The sequence below is a fragment of the Salmo salar genome, chromosome 02 (assembly GCF_965601325.2).
Source record: "Salmo salar chromosome 02, fSalSal1, whole genome shotgun sequence".
Taxonomy (NCBI): Eukaryota; Metazoa; Chordata; class Actinopteri; order Salmoniformes; family Salmonidae; genus Salmo; species Salmo salar.
In genome coordinates this window covers 53,110,919-53,126,571 of record NC_138292.1, presented here as the reverse complement: position 1 = coordinate 53,126,571, position 15,653 = coordinate 53,110,919, and the positions used below count along the sequence as shown (strand labels likewise).

The 15,653-nt window shown below is 41.0% G+C and overlaps 1 protein-coding gene across 1 annotated transcript in view; it reads right to left on the bottom strand.

The window, feature by feature from the left end:
* The window catches only part of LOC106586139 (complement C3), a 52,105-nt gene extending 38,849 nt beyond the window's left edge, over window positions 1–13,256 (bottom strand). Inside the window, exons 1-6 of the mRNA XM_014173034.3 lie at window positions 13,122–13,256; window positions 9,626–9,821; window positions 7,567–7,735; window positions 6,939–7,009; window positions 6,651–6,739; window positions 6,479–6,561 (exon numbers count right to left, since the gene is read on the bottom strand). Coding sequence (XP_014028509.3) covers window positions 6,479–6,561; window positions 6,651–6,739; window positions 6,939–7,009; window positions 7,567–7,735; window positions 9,626–9,821; window positions 13,122–13,192 — 679 coding nt within the window. The 5' untranslated portion in view covers window positions 13,193–13,256. The remainder of the gene's footprint in view (window positions 1–6,478; window positions 6,562–6,650; window positions 6,740–6,938; window positions 7,010–7,566; window positions 7,736–9,625; window positions 9,822–13,121) is intronic.
* Window positions 13,257–15,653: the final 2,397 nt, after the last annotated feature.

Genomic DNA, 15,653 nt, shown 5'->3' with positions numbered 1-15,653 from the left:
GAAAGGCGAGTGCAGAAAGTTTACATTCTGTCCATACAGCGACTGCCGTGAGAATAGCTATGCCATTGACTGTCTCCTGCTCCTGATCTCCTATTGCTTACATTCTGTTTTTGTCAAATCTCATGTATCCTATGGAGAGAGGCAAAGAGAGAGAGTTGGGATAAGGTTGTATAGCCGTGGATTAGGGAGGAGTGAGGAATGTGGGCCAAGGTCAGGTCAGATGAAGTGAGAAGGAACAGTCACCACTTAAATTTCTGCCTAGCAACAGAGATGTATTGGCTGTCTAGAGGTGCAAGGGGGAGACTCCGCCTAGAAGGAGGGTATAAATATATGTGCCTGTGTAAACATGTCTTTTCAGCTGTTTGACCCAGTGGGTGAATAAACTTGGTTTGAGCTTTGACTAGTTGTCTGTTAGTTTTTCACAACACCATCCACCCACATAGCTGATGAACCTATGGATTTGCTGAAGAATTTCTGCACAAACTGTCAGAAACCGTCTCACGGAAAATCATCTGCATTCTCATCGTCCTCACCAGGATCCTGCACAGACTGCAGTTTGGCGTTGTGACCGACTTCAGTGGGCAAATGGTCACCTTCGATGGCCACTGGCACGCTGAAGAAGTGTACTCTTCACAGATGAATGCCATTTTCACATATGTAGACTCGAAATGAATATGAGGTTGAAAAGTGGCGTAATTGTCCTTTTGTAACAGTATTTTTATTGGAGTTTCACAATTTTCACCCATATTAAGAGATACAACAACAAAGACAAGGCAAAAAATAACAGCACTCACACATATCCGTATGCACGCACGTACACACACACACACACACACCATTTTCCTCTCCCCGCTCAGCGCTTCTCTCACCCCATCCCCCTCATACTGTTACAAAAGGACAATTACGCCACTTTTCAACCTCATATTCATTTCGAGTCTACATATGTGAAAATGGCACGTTTCTATGATCTGTGGTTAAAAAGATAAGAAAAGAATGTTCCTAAAACATAACAATTAAAATAAAATAAATTAAAAAATTAAAAAATTAAAAAAAGCTCAGTTTAAACCAAGAAGTTGAGTTCCCCACATGGAACTTACAGTGTACTTCTGAAATACATAGATCACGATTCTAAGAGAATCCTTGCAGCATATTAGCTGATACTTCAGGTTCTAGGTAATTTAGGTAAGGTTCCCGTACTTTGTAGAACTGATCTGTCTTAGAATGCAATGTACATGTCAGATATTCCAGCGGCACCCATTCAAATAGTATCTTATGCCAATCTTTAATAGAGGGAACCTTATCACTAATCCACTGTAAAAGTATGTTTTTCCTCGCTGCTAAGGTGAGGATGTTGTAAAGCCTTCTCTTACTCACAGAAGTTACATGCCTACTAGGGAGACCTAACAGTAGAGAAACTGGGTCCAATTCTAGATCGACCCCTAGGATCTTTTCAATTTCTTGCAGAACACCAGACCAATATCTTTGTATTTTGGTACATGACCATAAACAATGTGTTAGGGTGCCTGTATCAGTTTTACATTTAAGACATTGAGGAGAAGAGGAAGAGGGGCTAAAAGCATGTCTGCGATTTGGGGATATATGCAATCTGTGTATTATTCTTAATTGAATTGCTCTAGTACGATTACATATATTGTTTTTGCATATTTCCAAATGTCCTCCCACATCTCTTCGTCAATAGTAACAGACAGTTCTTTCTCCCACACTCGTTTCACCCTCTGTGTGTCGACAGCGGAAAAGGACCTTAAAGCATCATAAAACAGACTTACAGACATTTTCCTTTGTGGGGAAAAAAGCATTCTTTCAATGACAGACATATCAGGGTTGCCAATTAAGGTGGTGCTCTTCAGAATATAATGTCTTACTTGTAGGAAACGGAAAAAGTCCTGCTTTGGGAGTTGATATTTCTCGACCATCTGCTCAAATGACAATAAAATCTTATCCGCAAATAAGTCATTTAGTCTGCGTATGCCCTTATTAAGCCAAACGTTAAAGCCAGCATCCAGCAATCCTGGGGCAAAATCTGGGTTGGTAAGAATTGGGGTAAGAGCAGAGGTTAGTTTGGACCTTCCCAGGAAACGTTGAACTGACCTCCATACTTTGAGTGTGTTAAGTGTAATGGGGTTGTTACAGTGATCTTTTACAGACTTGAAACTTGTGAAAAACAAAAGATCCCGTAAAGGGTATTTTGAAAGAGAAGTCTCAATGTCTAACCAAATAGAGCAGTCATCGTTTGTGATCCAGTCTGAAATATAACATAGGTGGGCACACCACTGATAGAACCTGATATTGGGCAGATCCAAGCCACCCATAGAACTTGGCAGCTGCAATATTGCCATCTTAAGTCTTTGCTTGCGTTTACTCCATATAAAGGAACTTAGCCATCCATTTACATCCTTTATTACCTTATTGGAGAGTAATACTGGGATCATTTGGATTGGGTAAAGCAGCCTAGGCAAAATGTTCATTTTCAAGAGGGATATTCTCCCCAACCATGAAATCGGAAGAGAGTTTGAGCGCTCCAGATCCTGTCTTATTGTGTCGAACAAGGGAACAAAATTGGCTTTGTACATTTGTTGGAATTTAGGAGTTACAAATATACCCAGATACGTAAAACCTGAGGGAGACCATTTAAAAGGGAAGGGGGGAGAATTATTAGGTACAGAGTGAAGGTTACCAAGTGGCATAGCCTCTGGTTTAGTTAGGTTAATCTTGTAGCCTGAGAATTCGCTGAATAACTCAATAATATTAATAAGAGATGTGATTGAAGTCTCGGGATTAGAAATGAATATCAGGACATCATCAGCATACAAGCTTATTTTATGGTGAACATCACCAATGAGCAGCCCCTGTATAGCAGGCGTTACCCTGATGGCCTCGGCCAGTGGTTCCATAACAAGTGCAAATAGGAGGGGGGACAAAGGACAGCCCTGTCTGGTACCTCTGTGTATAGAGAAGCTATTTGACCATAGTCCATTAGTAAGGACAGCAGCCTGAGGATCATCATATAAAACTTTCACCCATTTTATAAAGTTGTCCCCCAGACCAAATTTATTTAGAGCAAAGAATAGGTAAGACCACTCCACACGATCAAATGCTTTCTCAGCATCTAGGGAGAGCACAAGACCATCCATAGCACTTCGTTGGTAGACTTCAATTACATTAAGAAGCCGTCTGACATTGTTACATGACCTACGCCCCTTAATGAAGCCAGTTTGGTCTCCTTTCACAATTAGTGGCAGTGAGTCCTCTAATCTTGTGGCTAGAATTTTAGAAAGCAATTTTCTATCCACATTCAGAAGGGAAATTGGTCTGCACGAGGAACAAGACTCCGGACATTTTCCCTTTTTGAGAATAAGTGATATGTTGGCTTCTCGCAGCGTTTGGGGGAGCTGGTCATTTGAAAATGTTAATCATATCACGCAATGGCTCAAGGATCAGGCCATGGAACTCTTTATAGAACTCACTACAAAACCCGTCCGGTCCTGGGGCCTTACCATTTTGCAGATTCTTAATTGCGGACATTATCTCTTCCTCAGTAATAGGGGCATTAAGGAGAGACCTCTGTTCTTCGGAGATAGTAGGGAGCTCAATCTTAGAAAAGAAGTTCTCCATTAACTTGGGTGTGTCATTTGGCAGTTCTGAGGCATAAAGATTTGCATAAAATTTCTTAACTGAGTCATTTATCAATTTATTTTCATATAAATGATTGCCATCAGAATCAGTAATAGCCGCAATTGACTGTGAGTCAGCTCTCTTTTTAGCTAGGTACGCCAAGTACTTTCCTGGCTTATCGCCATGTTCATATAGCTTTTGCTTGACAAATCTCATTTTCTTTTCAGCGTCCTGTGTTAGGAGGGAGTCCAACGTTGATCTAATGACTGATATTTCCTTTAATAGGGCAGGAGTGGGAGTTTTAATGTAGTCCTCTTTAGTTCCTAATTCACCCTCTAGTGTTTTTTGCTTTTCACGCTTTTTCCACCTCTTAGTGGCTGCGTATGACATAATCAGACCCTTGGCGTACGCCTTACAGGTTTCCCAAAGGAGTGAGGGGTTATCTGTTGATTGAGAGTTAATAGAGAAAAATGCTTTAAACTCTGTAATAAAATATGATGTGAATGTATGGTCTTTAAGAATGGTTGTATTCAACCTCCAATGTCTTGCCTGATTGAATGCCCCGTTGAGTTTTATGTCCAGGATCACCTCCGCATGATCAGATATGACTATGCTTCCCAACCTAGCGGATAAAACAGACTGCAGCGACGTCCTGGGCATAAAAAAGTAATCTATTCTAGTCTGACATCCATGAGGTGCAGAGAAAAAAGTGAACTCTCTGTTGGAGGGATGAAAAGCTCTCCAAACATCAGCATACCCCAGATCATCACAAATAGCTGTAAGTGACTTAGCTTGAGGAGAGAGTGAGGCTATACCACTGGGAAGCTTATCAATAAGGGGGTTCAACAAACAATTAAAATCTCCTCCAACCACTGCAGTGTCTGAGTTTAATTCTGAAAAGTCTAGAAATACCTTAGTGAGGAAGTCAGGTGGGTGGGCAGGGGGGAAGTAAATATTCATTATGGAAATGCTCTGCCCTTGTAAGGTACCATTAATTATAACAAAGTGACCCAATTTATCTTTCACACACTTCAAGACCTTAAGTGGTAGGTTATTTTTCACAAGAATTGCTACACCTCCACTTCTGGATGTAAATGATGAGAAAAACACTTGACCAAACCCCCCTTGTTGTAATTTCAGATGCTCCTTATCATTCAAATGAGTTTCTTGTAACAGGGCAATATCAATATTTTCTTTTTTCAAAAAGGACAGTACCTTCTTCCTTTTAATGGGGTTATGGCTCCCTCTAATGTTCCATGTACATACACGTAGTCTGTTACCTGCCATTGCGCTTTGACCATTCAATATCCAGACTGAATCCTACTGTAAAAATGGGGTGGTACCTTTTTCCATGTGTTGAACTCTCCTCTATCTCACTGAGCGTAAACAAATGATATGAACCCTGAACTCGAACTATACTAAACCCAAAAATTAAACATGTAAAGATCCAAAAGGGGGTTTTCCCACTAGCTAACATGCAGGGGATTTCAACTTTCCAATGTAGACTCTTAAGTCCGCATTGCCACTCAATAGCCTCATCCTTTATATATGTGGAAATTAAAATCAATTGAAGAAGATTGAGGCTCTTCCACCTAAAACCAAGCCTGGGCACCAATATAGGTTCACACATATCTCAGTCTGAGCTACGGCGGCAGTTACTTTAGCAAGAAAAATAATAACGATACGAATATTACTGAACAGGAGCACATGAGAACTTACACCACTGTTTCATGATCAGATTCAAAATAAAATAAGACATTATCCAATGCTACGGAGGTGCAGCTTAAGGTTATTTACCCGAGAGAGTCAATAAACGCAGCAGCCTCTTCAGATGTGTAGAGTTTTTTTAGGCGATCCATTGACCATAATCTTCAATGTGGCCGGGTACAGCAGTGCGTAGTCGATCTTCATTCTCTTGAGTCGAGCCTTCACCTCATCAAACGCTTTGCGCCTTCGTACAACCGCTGTGGAATAATCATTGAAGAATGAGACCTTTGGACCTTTACGTTGACTACCGTCAGAACCGATGTTTCTAGCCGCATCCATGACGCGCTGCTTGTCGGTACAGTTGTGGAACTTTATAACCACTGGTCGTGGGCGCTGATTGGGACCGGGTATCGGTGCTTGAGAGCGATGTGCTCTGTCTAGCTTCACACGACCAGCCTTAGTGTCCATTTGTAGGTAGCCAGGGATCCATTCCTCAAAAAATGTTACTGAACGTGTCCCTTCAGAATTTTCCGGGAGTCCCACAACACGGATATTGCATCTGCGTCCTCGATTATCCAAGTCGTCAATGTGCTCCGCCATTTCGCGCACCTGTTTCTCAAGTGCTTTTATCTTAGTGTCCATGGATGTAGTTGAAGTTTCCACAGTAGCAATTCTTCCTTCCGCCTCATCAACACATTTGACAACCCTCTGTAGTTCAGCTGAATGGCCTGCTATTGCTTCCAGGACCGTTCTTATCTTAACATCGATCACTTTAGTAATGTTATCCGTCATCTTTTGAATCACCAGGTCCATTGTGCCTGGATCCGCAATGTTGTTAGATTCGCTAACGTTAGCTAGCTCCTCCTGCACATCTACAGGGATGGCGGTTTTGGTCGACTTCTTAGTAGCTCTGTTGGGCATGTTGTCGGAGATTTTTGAGAAATAGTCGCCAAGACTCATTGTAGGGTAACTTATTTAGCCAATTCTACCACTTTTTCAAGCTAGGAGATTAATGTAAGAATATAAATGTACGAATACCGCGTGAGCTCGCTGAAACACCGTGTTCTCTCTACGGCGCCATTTTGTTCCCGTAATTGTGCTTTTAATAAAAGACCACCCAAACCAATACCCTTCTTACCATATTCTTTCACCTCGAAATCTGCAGTGAAGTTCTTATGTGGGGTATTCTTGAACTTGGCCACCACTTTCCAGTTTCCAAATCTATATAAAAAGAGAAGGAGAGCAGAAGAGTTCACAGGCAAACGTTTTCCTGATAAGTGTGTTAGGATGATTGAATAGCAAAAACAAACCTGGTGATTTCTGGGACAGTGAAGTCTCCAGATTTCATCCCATTATCTGGTTTGTAATCTTCCTGCAGTAAGGTGATTCCATCAGGGTTCTATAAATAAATAATATACATGAAATGTGAAAGACTAACATAAATGGATCACAGATAATTAATCTGTTACTACTCAAGACTGACAGTTGTAAACATGAGTAATGTCAGAAAATACCTATTTTGACAACTGGTCATATGCATCAACCACTACAAAGGAAGCATTGTCAATGCAGTTACATTTATTATGAGGACCACTTACCATAATTTCCACATTGATGCTATCTGTTACAGGCTCTAAACCGGAGTTTAAGGCGAAGACTCTGTATTTAACTGAAACAATATTGCTGAATTAATACACTAAGAATGTAGTTTAAGATGTTAGGTTTTTATAGAGTAACACCTTTTTATCTGTGGATTAAGTAGAGAAACACGATTTTGACTGCGGGTCAAAATTCTACAAAGATCTGGTAAAAAAAGGACCACATGCATTTCAGGTAAAGTAACACCCCAATGTTCATCTCCCAGCGAGCTAGCTCAATGTCCATGAATGTTTCATGTGAGTTTTGACCTGACCCCAAATTAATCAAACTGATTCACAGGGGCAGACTGGCCATCTGGCATTTCGAGCAAATGCCAGATGGGTCGGTCCATTTTTAGCCCAGTGGGCCTGTTTAACGTGTCTTTTTTGCGCTAAATGATCATTATCTGGCTAATAATGGGGGCCCCAAGAAAAAAAACATGGACTGTGTGGGGGACACAAGTAAAAAAAAATGGGCCGGTGTGTTAGGAATACCAGGGCCGATTTCTGGTCCCAGTCCGCCCCCGAGCATAGGTGGTTGCTAAGCGATGCTAATTCAAAGGTTTTAGGTCAGTGGGCTCAGCCATACCTTTACTTTCCGGCGTGTAAATGGTTTTGTCCATTTGTATAAATATGTAGCCAGTTTGAAAGGAGACCAGGACTACTTTTTCAAGCTTGTGGCTTGGGAACTGAGCGTGCAGGTACACATACTGGTTCCCTGTGTAGTCCTCATCAAAGAAGTCAGGTCCCTCCGGGATCTGACAAGTTTGAGAAAACACAAGTGATATTTTGTGCAAAGTACACAACCATAGGTAAAATTGTGAAATTAATATCTTATTTGAAGATACAGTGCCTTCAGAGAGTATTCATCCCCCTTGACTTATTCTACATTTTGTTTTACAGCCTGAATTCAAAATGGACTAAATATATATATTTCTCTCACCCATCTACACACAATATCCCATAATGGCAAAGTGAAAACATGTTTTTAGAATGTGATGGAGCTTAGAGGGTGGGTGTGTGAAGGCCGGTATATTCCTGCTCGTTGCCTACATCTGCTGGCCAGGAGAGAGGATGGCCTGGAATGGTAAGAGCCAAGTAAAGGTAACCTTTATTTAACTAGGCAAGTCAGTTAAGAACAAATTCTTATTTACAATGACGGCCTACACCAGCCAAACCCGGACGCCGCCCAATCACAGCCGGTTGTGATACAGCCTGGATTCAAACCAGGGTGTCTGTAATGACGCCTCTAGCACTGAGACGCAGTGCCTTAGACCGCTGCGCCTCTCGGGAGCCCCAAACCAAAATAAATTGGAAGTTGGGTGGTGGCTGTTTTAACCTAGCTTTGGCCAGATCTGTTTTTGGTCTGGAGCAGCAAGAGCTGACATGCAGGGCCGTCCAATACTGGGAGGGATATCGAGCCCAACTGGACAGGAACCTACCGGACGTTACTTGGCCGTAGACTGATCCCACTAAGGACAAGCCTGTTGGAATTCTGTTTTCTTTTGTTGGATACGCCGGTAAACAGCGTAGCTGTCCGGTAGCAGAGAGGGACCGGAAGACCCGTGCAGAAAGGCTCAAAGATGCCCGATATATCAGCACCCTGGATCTTACTAAGGGGTTTTGTCCTGAGACCCCACACTGAGTACTCGGCAGCATGCAGTGGGCATTGAAGAAGTTAAAGTACTACCTCCTAGGACGACACTTCACTCTGGTCATGGACCATACTCCTCTAGTCTGGATGTCCAGGAACAAGGAAACCAACGATAGTGACCAGGTGGTCTCTCTGACTCCAACAGTATTGTTTCTCTGTTGTCCACAGGTCCGGGTCAAAACAAGGAAATGCAGATGCCTTGTCCCCCCGGAACGCTCTGTGGACAATGGCCTCGTTGGCTACATCTGCTGACCAGGAGAGAGGATGGCCCGGAAGGGTAAGCACACCTGAACACACCTGAACATAATTAGTTTGGAGGTTGGGTGGTGGCTGGACAGGAACCTAACAGACATTACTTGGCCGTTGACCTGACCCCAGTAAGGACAAGCCGTTGGATTTCTGTTTACTCTCGTTGTATACACTGGCAAACAGCTTAGCTGTCCAGTAGCAGAGAGGGACTGGAAGACCTGTGTAGAAAGGCTCAAAGACGAGCTAGGTTTTCCTCTAGGATTTTGCCTGTGCTTAGCGCCATTTCGTTTCCTTTTTATCCTGAAAAAGTCCTTAATGATTACAAGCATACCCATAACATGATGCAGACACCAATATGCTTGAAAATATGGAGTGTGGTACTCAGTAATGTCTTGTATTGGATTTGCCCCAAACATAACACTGTATTCAGAACAAAAAGTGAATTGTGCAGCTGCATTTTATTATGTTATTATTTTTACTCCTGAACTTTAGGTTTGCCATAAGGAAGGGGTTGAATACTTATTGACTCAAGACATCAGCTTTTACCTTTTTTATTAATTCATTTGTAAACATTTTAAAAACATAATTCCACTTTGGGGTATTGTGTGTAGGCCAGTGACCAAAAAAATCTACATTTCATCAATTTTAAATTCAGTCTGTAACATAATATGTGGAAAAAGTCGAGGGGTGTGAATTCTTACTGAAGTCACTTAATTGATGTGAAGAAACGTGTATAAAGACTTACTTTAATGTCCTTAAGTGCCTGGTATTTGTTGACTGAATTCAGGGACACTCTTGCATCCACAAGCAATTTATCTTGTGCAGGGAAGTTCATCACCTTGATTTGGACATTGAAGTCAGCCCCTGAGTAATCTTGAGCTTCAACAAAGACCCTTTCCATGCTACCCACCCGTAGAGGGTTAGGAGCAGACATGACATACCTGCAGTGATGAAGAGAGGGGAAAGGATGAGTCAAAATATGGAGGGTGGAATACTGATTTGTGCTTGGCTAAGCCCGGGGTGTAATTCAAGGCACGTCACAGCACACTATAACACACTTTAAAGGTAATTTACAGTTGAGCTGACATGGGCAGCGTTTACCATGAATGTGATCTCCATGAACGTTGGGAAAAATGCCTTTAAAAGGCATATTGTTGGCTGTTTAGTGCACCACACTATAACACACTGAATCACAGGCTAGACATTTTTGTTATGGAATGACTGACATCTGATCAATGTGTACATGCATCTGTCTGCTTGTGTGTTTTTTGGGAATCTGTCTGCAGATACATGCTGTGTTTGGAGCAGCATAATAATCCATTTTTAGTCCCCATTTCTCACGCCATTCATAAAGTATAGCAAAATGTAGTAAACTGCTGAGAAATGTATTACCCCTGAACGAGGTTCCAAACCAGTAGACTTATTCAACCATTCTGGCATGTCTAGTAGGCTAATGCTTCACTGACCCCTCTATGCAAACTTTGGGTTGAAAAATCATATAAACAGAATGTTTTGTTTGTCAACCAAATATGTAGTTGATTTGGCCATTGATAGGCACAACTGTCAATCAATCAAATGTATTTATAAAGACCTTTTTACATCAGCAGATGTCACAAAGTGCTTACACAGAACCAAGCCTAAACCCCAAAAAGAGGAAGTAATGCAGCTGTAGAAGCACACCTGCTAGGGAACACTCCCTAGAAAGGTTGGGAACCTAGGATGAAACCTAGAGGAACCTGGCTCTGAGGGGTGACCAGTCCTCTTCTGGCCGTGTCAAGTGGAGATTATAAGAGTGCATGGCCATTAAGGCTAGATTGTTCTTCAAGATGTTGAAACGTTCGTAGAGGACCAGCAGGGTCAAATAATAATCAGTGGTTGTAGAGGGTGCAATAGGTCAGCACCTCAGGAGTAAATGTCAGTTGGATTTTCATAGCCGAGCATTCAGAGGTCAAGATGGTGGTTAAACAAAGACGATGTTTGTGGAGGTTGTTTAAAGACAACTAAACCATAGATTACAGTTTCTTCGGGCCCATAGACTACTTTTAGGGTGAGGATCCTCTTAACATCAAGTTGTAAAATCCTGAACTTCCCCTTTGATTTAAAGTGAACAATCCCTTTAAGAATTTCCCCCTCCTTTTTTTATAAAATATTGTACTTTTTTGTGTAATTGCAGGAAATAAAAATGTAATTGGTGTGTCATAACATTATGGTACCTGCAGTGACCATGCAAACAAAACATGAATAAATTCACAACGCATGCACTGTAACTGGTAAACAAGTTGTATGGCACTAACCACGTTTCCATCCACAGTTCTTATGCAAGTAAAGTCATATCATATTAAATAAAAAATCACAACAGCTGTGATGGAAACAGGAAGTTTCGGTATAATTTTATAAATGCACACAGATAATTTGTTTGTTTGACATGGTGTGATCTTTTTGTGTCAGTAAAATATATTATATGAGAAATTGCGGTGGACACGCCTTTATGAACAAATATTGATATAATAACCATCATATCGTACTTAACTTGGAGTCACGTGAAGATATGGTGTGAGGTCCTACCACTATGACTCGGGAAACCATACAGTTTATTAGGCTACTGATCAATTCAATTTTGATGAACTTCACAATGTGGTGAAAGTGCACAGTGATCTTGAAGCTCTATTCCAATAAATATTGAGGGTCTTATTCTGATGATATGATGATCGATGTTTGACAAATAAAAATATTATTGCTCTTATCCATAATAATCTCATCATCTAGACTAGCCTGCCCGCACTGTATCTGTGAGCTGTTGGCTAGAGCAGTGATTCTCAACTGGGGGGTCGCGACCTCCACGTGCAGCACTTCCGCAGTGATGAAATGGCTAGCTACATTTTCACGCTGCACATACTCACTGACCAAAACAATAACAATTCTCACCCCACACATACCCACTTCAAGCGGAGATTGCTGCGTTTTTTTCGGAAAACAAGTTACCTCTGGCTGAACATTTCGATTGTGAGGAGTAGCTCACAAAGTTTGCCTACCTGGCGGATATTTTTTAGAATCTGAATTTGCTCAAAGTGTCAACGCAAGGGACGGGGGCACAATCGACTTGAACAGAGGGACAAAGTGGATGCCTTCAAGATGAAGCTTACCCTTTGGGCAAATCATATTTCTAACGGGACGATTGACATGTTTCCCAATGCTGATTTCGAGATTCAAAATCTGATCAACAAAGCACACATCGAAACACTGAAAAAAACTGCAGCTCTTGTCAAGCAAAGGTAAACAGGTAAATTAGTTATGGTTCAGTATGTTAATTATTACTGTTAATTAACTCTGACATTCATATTACATTTTATTGAACTGGTTAAAAATGTACACCTTTTCAAGGTTGTGAAGCTATTCATATGGTAATTGCTGATTACGAAATCCTAATGATTGTTGTTTTTTCTATTTTAAACACTGGTATGTGTTACTGTTCATGAACATAATTGGACTGGTTTCGATGTCATATTCTGAATCTTATCACTTATTACACCCACTCCTGAACTGGTCGCCTAATTAAATGGCTTATGCTCTCGAATTGATAATAAATGTTTTCTCAGTTAATATGGCTGTGTAATGACTTTCTTTTATACCATAATAGTAGCCCGTTGAGACAGAGTCTATTTTGCAAGTGAAGCCTGCCCAAGAAGGCAGCTGCAATACAGCATTACAAAATATAGCTGCAATACAACAGTCCATAATGTTGGGTCGCGACTCAATTGTCATTGTCAATTTTGGGTCCCCAGGCAAAACCAGTTGAGAACCACTGGTCTACATGTGCCTACATGTGCCTGTGAGTACATGTGCCAAAACAAGATTAGGCACATTTGCTATTTAACGCAACAGTTTTTGTGACAAAACTATTGGTACTGTTGAAAATTCAATGGAAACATATTGAACTTTAGATTTACATCATTACATCATCTACATCATTACACCCTGATTTTTATTCACAAAAAGTCAATTTTATCCGCAACAAGTCCTTTAAGCGGATTTCAGAATTTCGCATGAAAATCTGTCTCCAATTGGATGGAAATCTAGCTATTAATACTACAATTTTCAGAAGTAATATTTATTATTCATCAACGTTTCTGTGACACGTTTACCATGACAATTCTAGGAATGATGGCTGATATATTGCCTTTAGAATTGTGGGACCAAATGTTCTACCACATTGAAAATGATCTTATTTATGATGTACTCACAGCACTTCACCATTGGAGAGGATAGGGAGAGACAGAGTCACAGCGGCCAGCAACACTAGCTCCATCAGCATAACGTGGGTCTGATTCAAGTCCAAATTAAATTGCTTCACCCAGGCTCAAGCTTTTATCGTTGCATTTTCCCGGACCATAACTCAGGTCTGCTCTTGACCCTCCCCTTTTGGACGAGCGCCAGACAACATGCTCACCCTCCCACCCTGTATTTGTTCTTATCAGAATTGGGAATTCCGGGAACAGAGAGATACAGTACAGTACAGCACCCTTAAACCCTACTTCTGCCACCTAATTAATGAGACTGAGTCTTTTCATCTTAACTGTGTGTAATTGTTTATTTATTGCTGTTAAGTCTATACCTATGTATGTCAGTGCTTAAAATGCCATGTGGGTATATTAAAAAACTTGTACTTGGGAAACCGGTTGGCTAGATAAATTAAATGAATGTGTGAAGGAGTTCAAATGAGATTCTTTAATAATAGGCTAAGTAGGTTTTTGTACTTAACTTAACTTTGACCAAATGGATGATTGAGCCCTACTTGCCCACCAATAGTTGGTCATGTTTTATGACTTAGCTGGTGTGTGTGTGTGTGTGTGTGTGTGTGTTTACTGATTGATCGTTTCAACAACATTTCCTAGCAGATCTTATCTCTCTCTGAAAACAGTGTTTGTTATGTGAAAGGCTAGTGGCAAAGCCCCCATTTTTCTTTTTTGATTATCCTACTCGAGGTAGAACATAATAAAATACATGTTTTTTCACATCCCTAATGTCTCCCATTTATGAAACGGATGGTTGTGTAGAAATGTTTTACTGCAAAAGGGGTTAAATTGATAGATACTGTGACAACCCCCCCGCCCCTAAACTCAAAATGTGCAGAATAATTACAGGGTTGAGGGGTGATGGGACACAAACTAATGTAAACCAATACCGCATGCTCTGATATTGCTCAAATTTGGAATAAAAGTTGTCAGTCATATGCACTACATACACAAATAGCACTAGGATATCTTATTTTATCTTGGAAATATAGACCTGGAAACACAGAGATAAAATAGGTGAAAATATCTATCATGAATATTTATGATGAATGTAAGCTTTACTTTTTGGTACTTGACTAATAGACAACTTTCCAAGTCAAATTTTCTCTCATTCACTGCTGTATAGTCCTCCTGTCTGACAAATTTACAAACAGTTACATGTTTTTTTGATGTTGTGGCTATTGTAATCTAATCGGCTCTAAGAAAAACAAGTGGGCTCAGACACTGGAAACTAATTTTTTTTCAGTCAATGGTTCATCTGTGGATTTGATTTGTTCTGCCCACACTCTTGCAATTACAAATTAAACATTTATTACATTTATATTTTGTCACTGATCTACACATAATAACCCATAATGTCAAAGTGGAATTGTGTTTTTAGACATTTTTACAAATTATACTGAACAAAAATATAAATGCAACATTTAAGTGTTGGTCCCATGTTTTATGAGCTGAAATCAAACATCGTCAAATTTTTCCATACGCACAAAAAGCTTATTAATCTCAAATGTTGTGCTCAAATTTGTTTATATTATATCCCTGTTAGTGAGCATTTCTCCTTTGCCAAGATAATCCATCCACCTGACAGGTGTGGCAAATCAAGAAGCTGATTAAACAGCATGATCATTACACAGGTGCACCTTGTGCTGGGGACAACAAAAGGCCACTCTAAAATGTGCAGTTTTGTGACATCACAATGCCACAGATGTCTGAAGGTTTGAGGGAGAGTGCAATTGGCATGCTGACTGCAGGAATCTCCACCAGAGCTAATGCCAGAGAATTGAATGTTAATTTCTCTACCATGTCATTTTAGAGAATTTGGCATCATGTCCAACTGGCCTCACAACCGCAGACGAAGTGTAACCACACCAGCCCAGGACCTTGACATCCGGGTTCTTCACCTGCGAGACGAGCCACCCGGACATCTAATGAAACTATGGGTTTGCACAACCAAAGAATTTCTGCACAAACTGTCATAAACCTTATCAGGGAAGCTCATCTGCGTGCTCGTCGTCCTCACCAGGGTCTTGACCTAACTTCAGTTCGGTGTCGTAACCGACTTCAGTGGACAAATTCTCACCTTCGATGGCCATTGGCATGCTGGAGAGGTGTGCTCTTCACGGATGAATTCCGGTTTCAACTGTGCTGGGCAGATGGCGTTGTGTGGGCGTGCGGTTGGTTGATATCAACGTTGTGAACAGAGTGCCCCATGGTGTTGGTGGGGTTATGGTATGGGCAGGCATAAGCTACAGACAACGAAGACAATTGCATTTTAACGAAGGCAATTTGAATGAAAGACACCATGACGAGATCCTGAGACCCATTGTCGTGCCATTCATCCACCGCCATCACCTCATGTTTCATCATGATAATACACAGCCCCATGTCACATCTGTACACAATTCCTGGAAGCTGAAAATGTCCCAGTTCTTCTATGGCCTGCATACTCACCAGACATGTCACTCATTGAGCCAGTTTGGG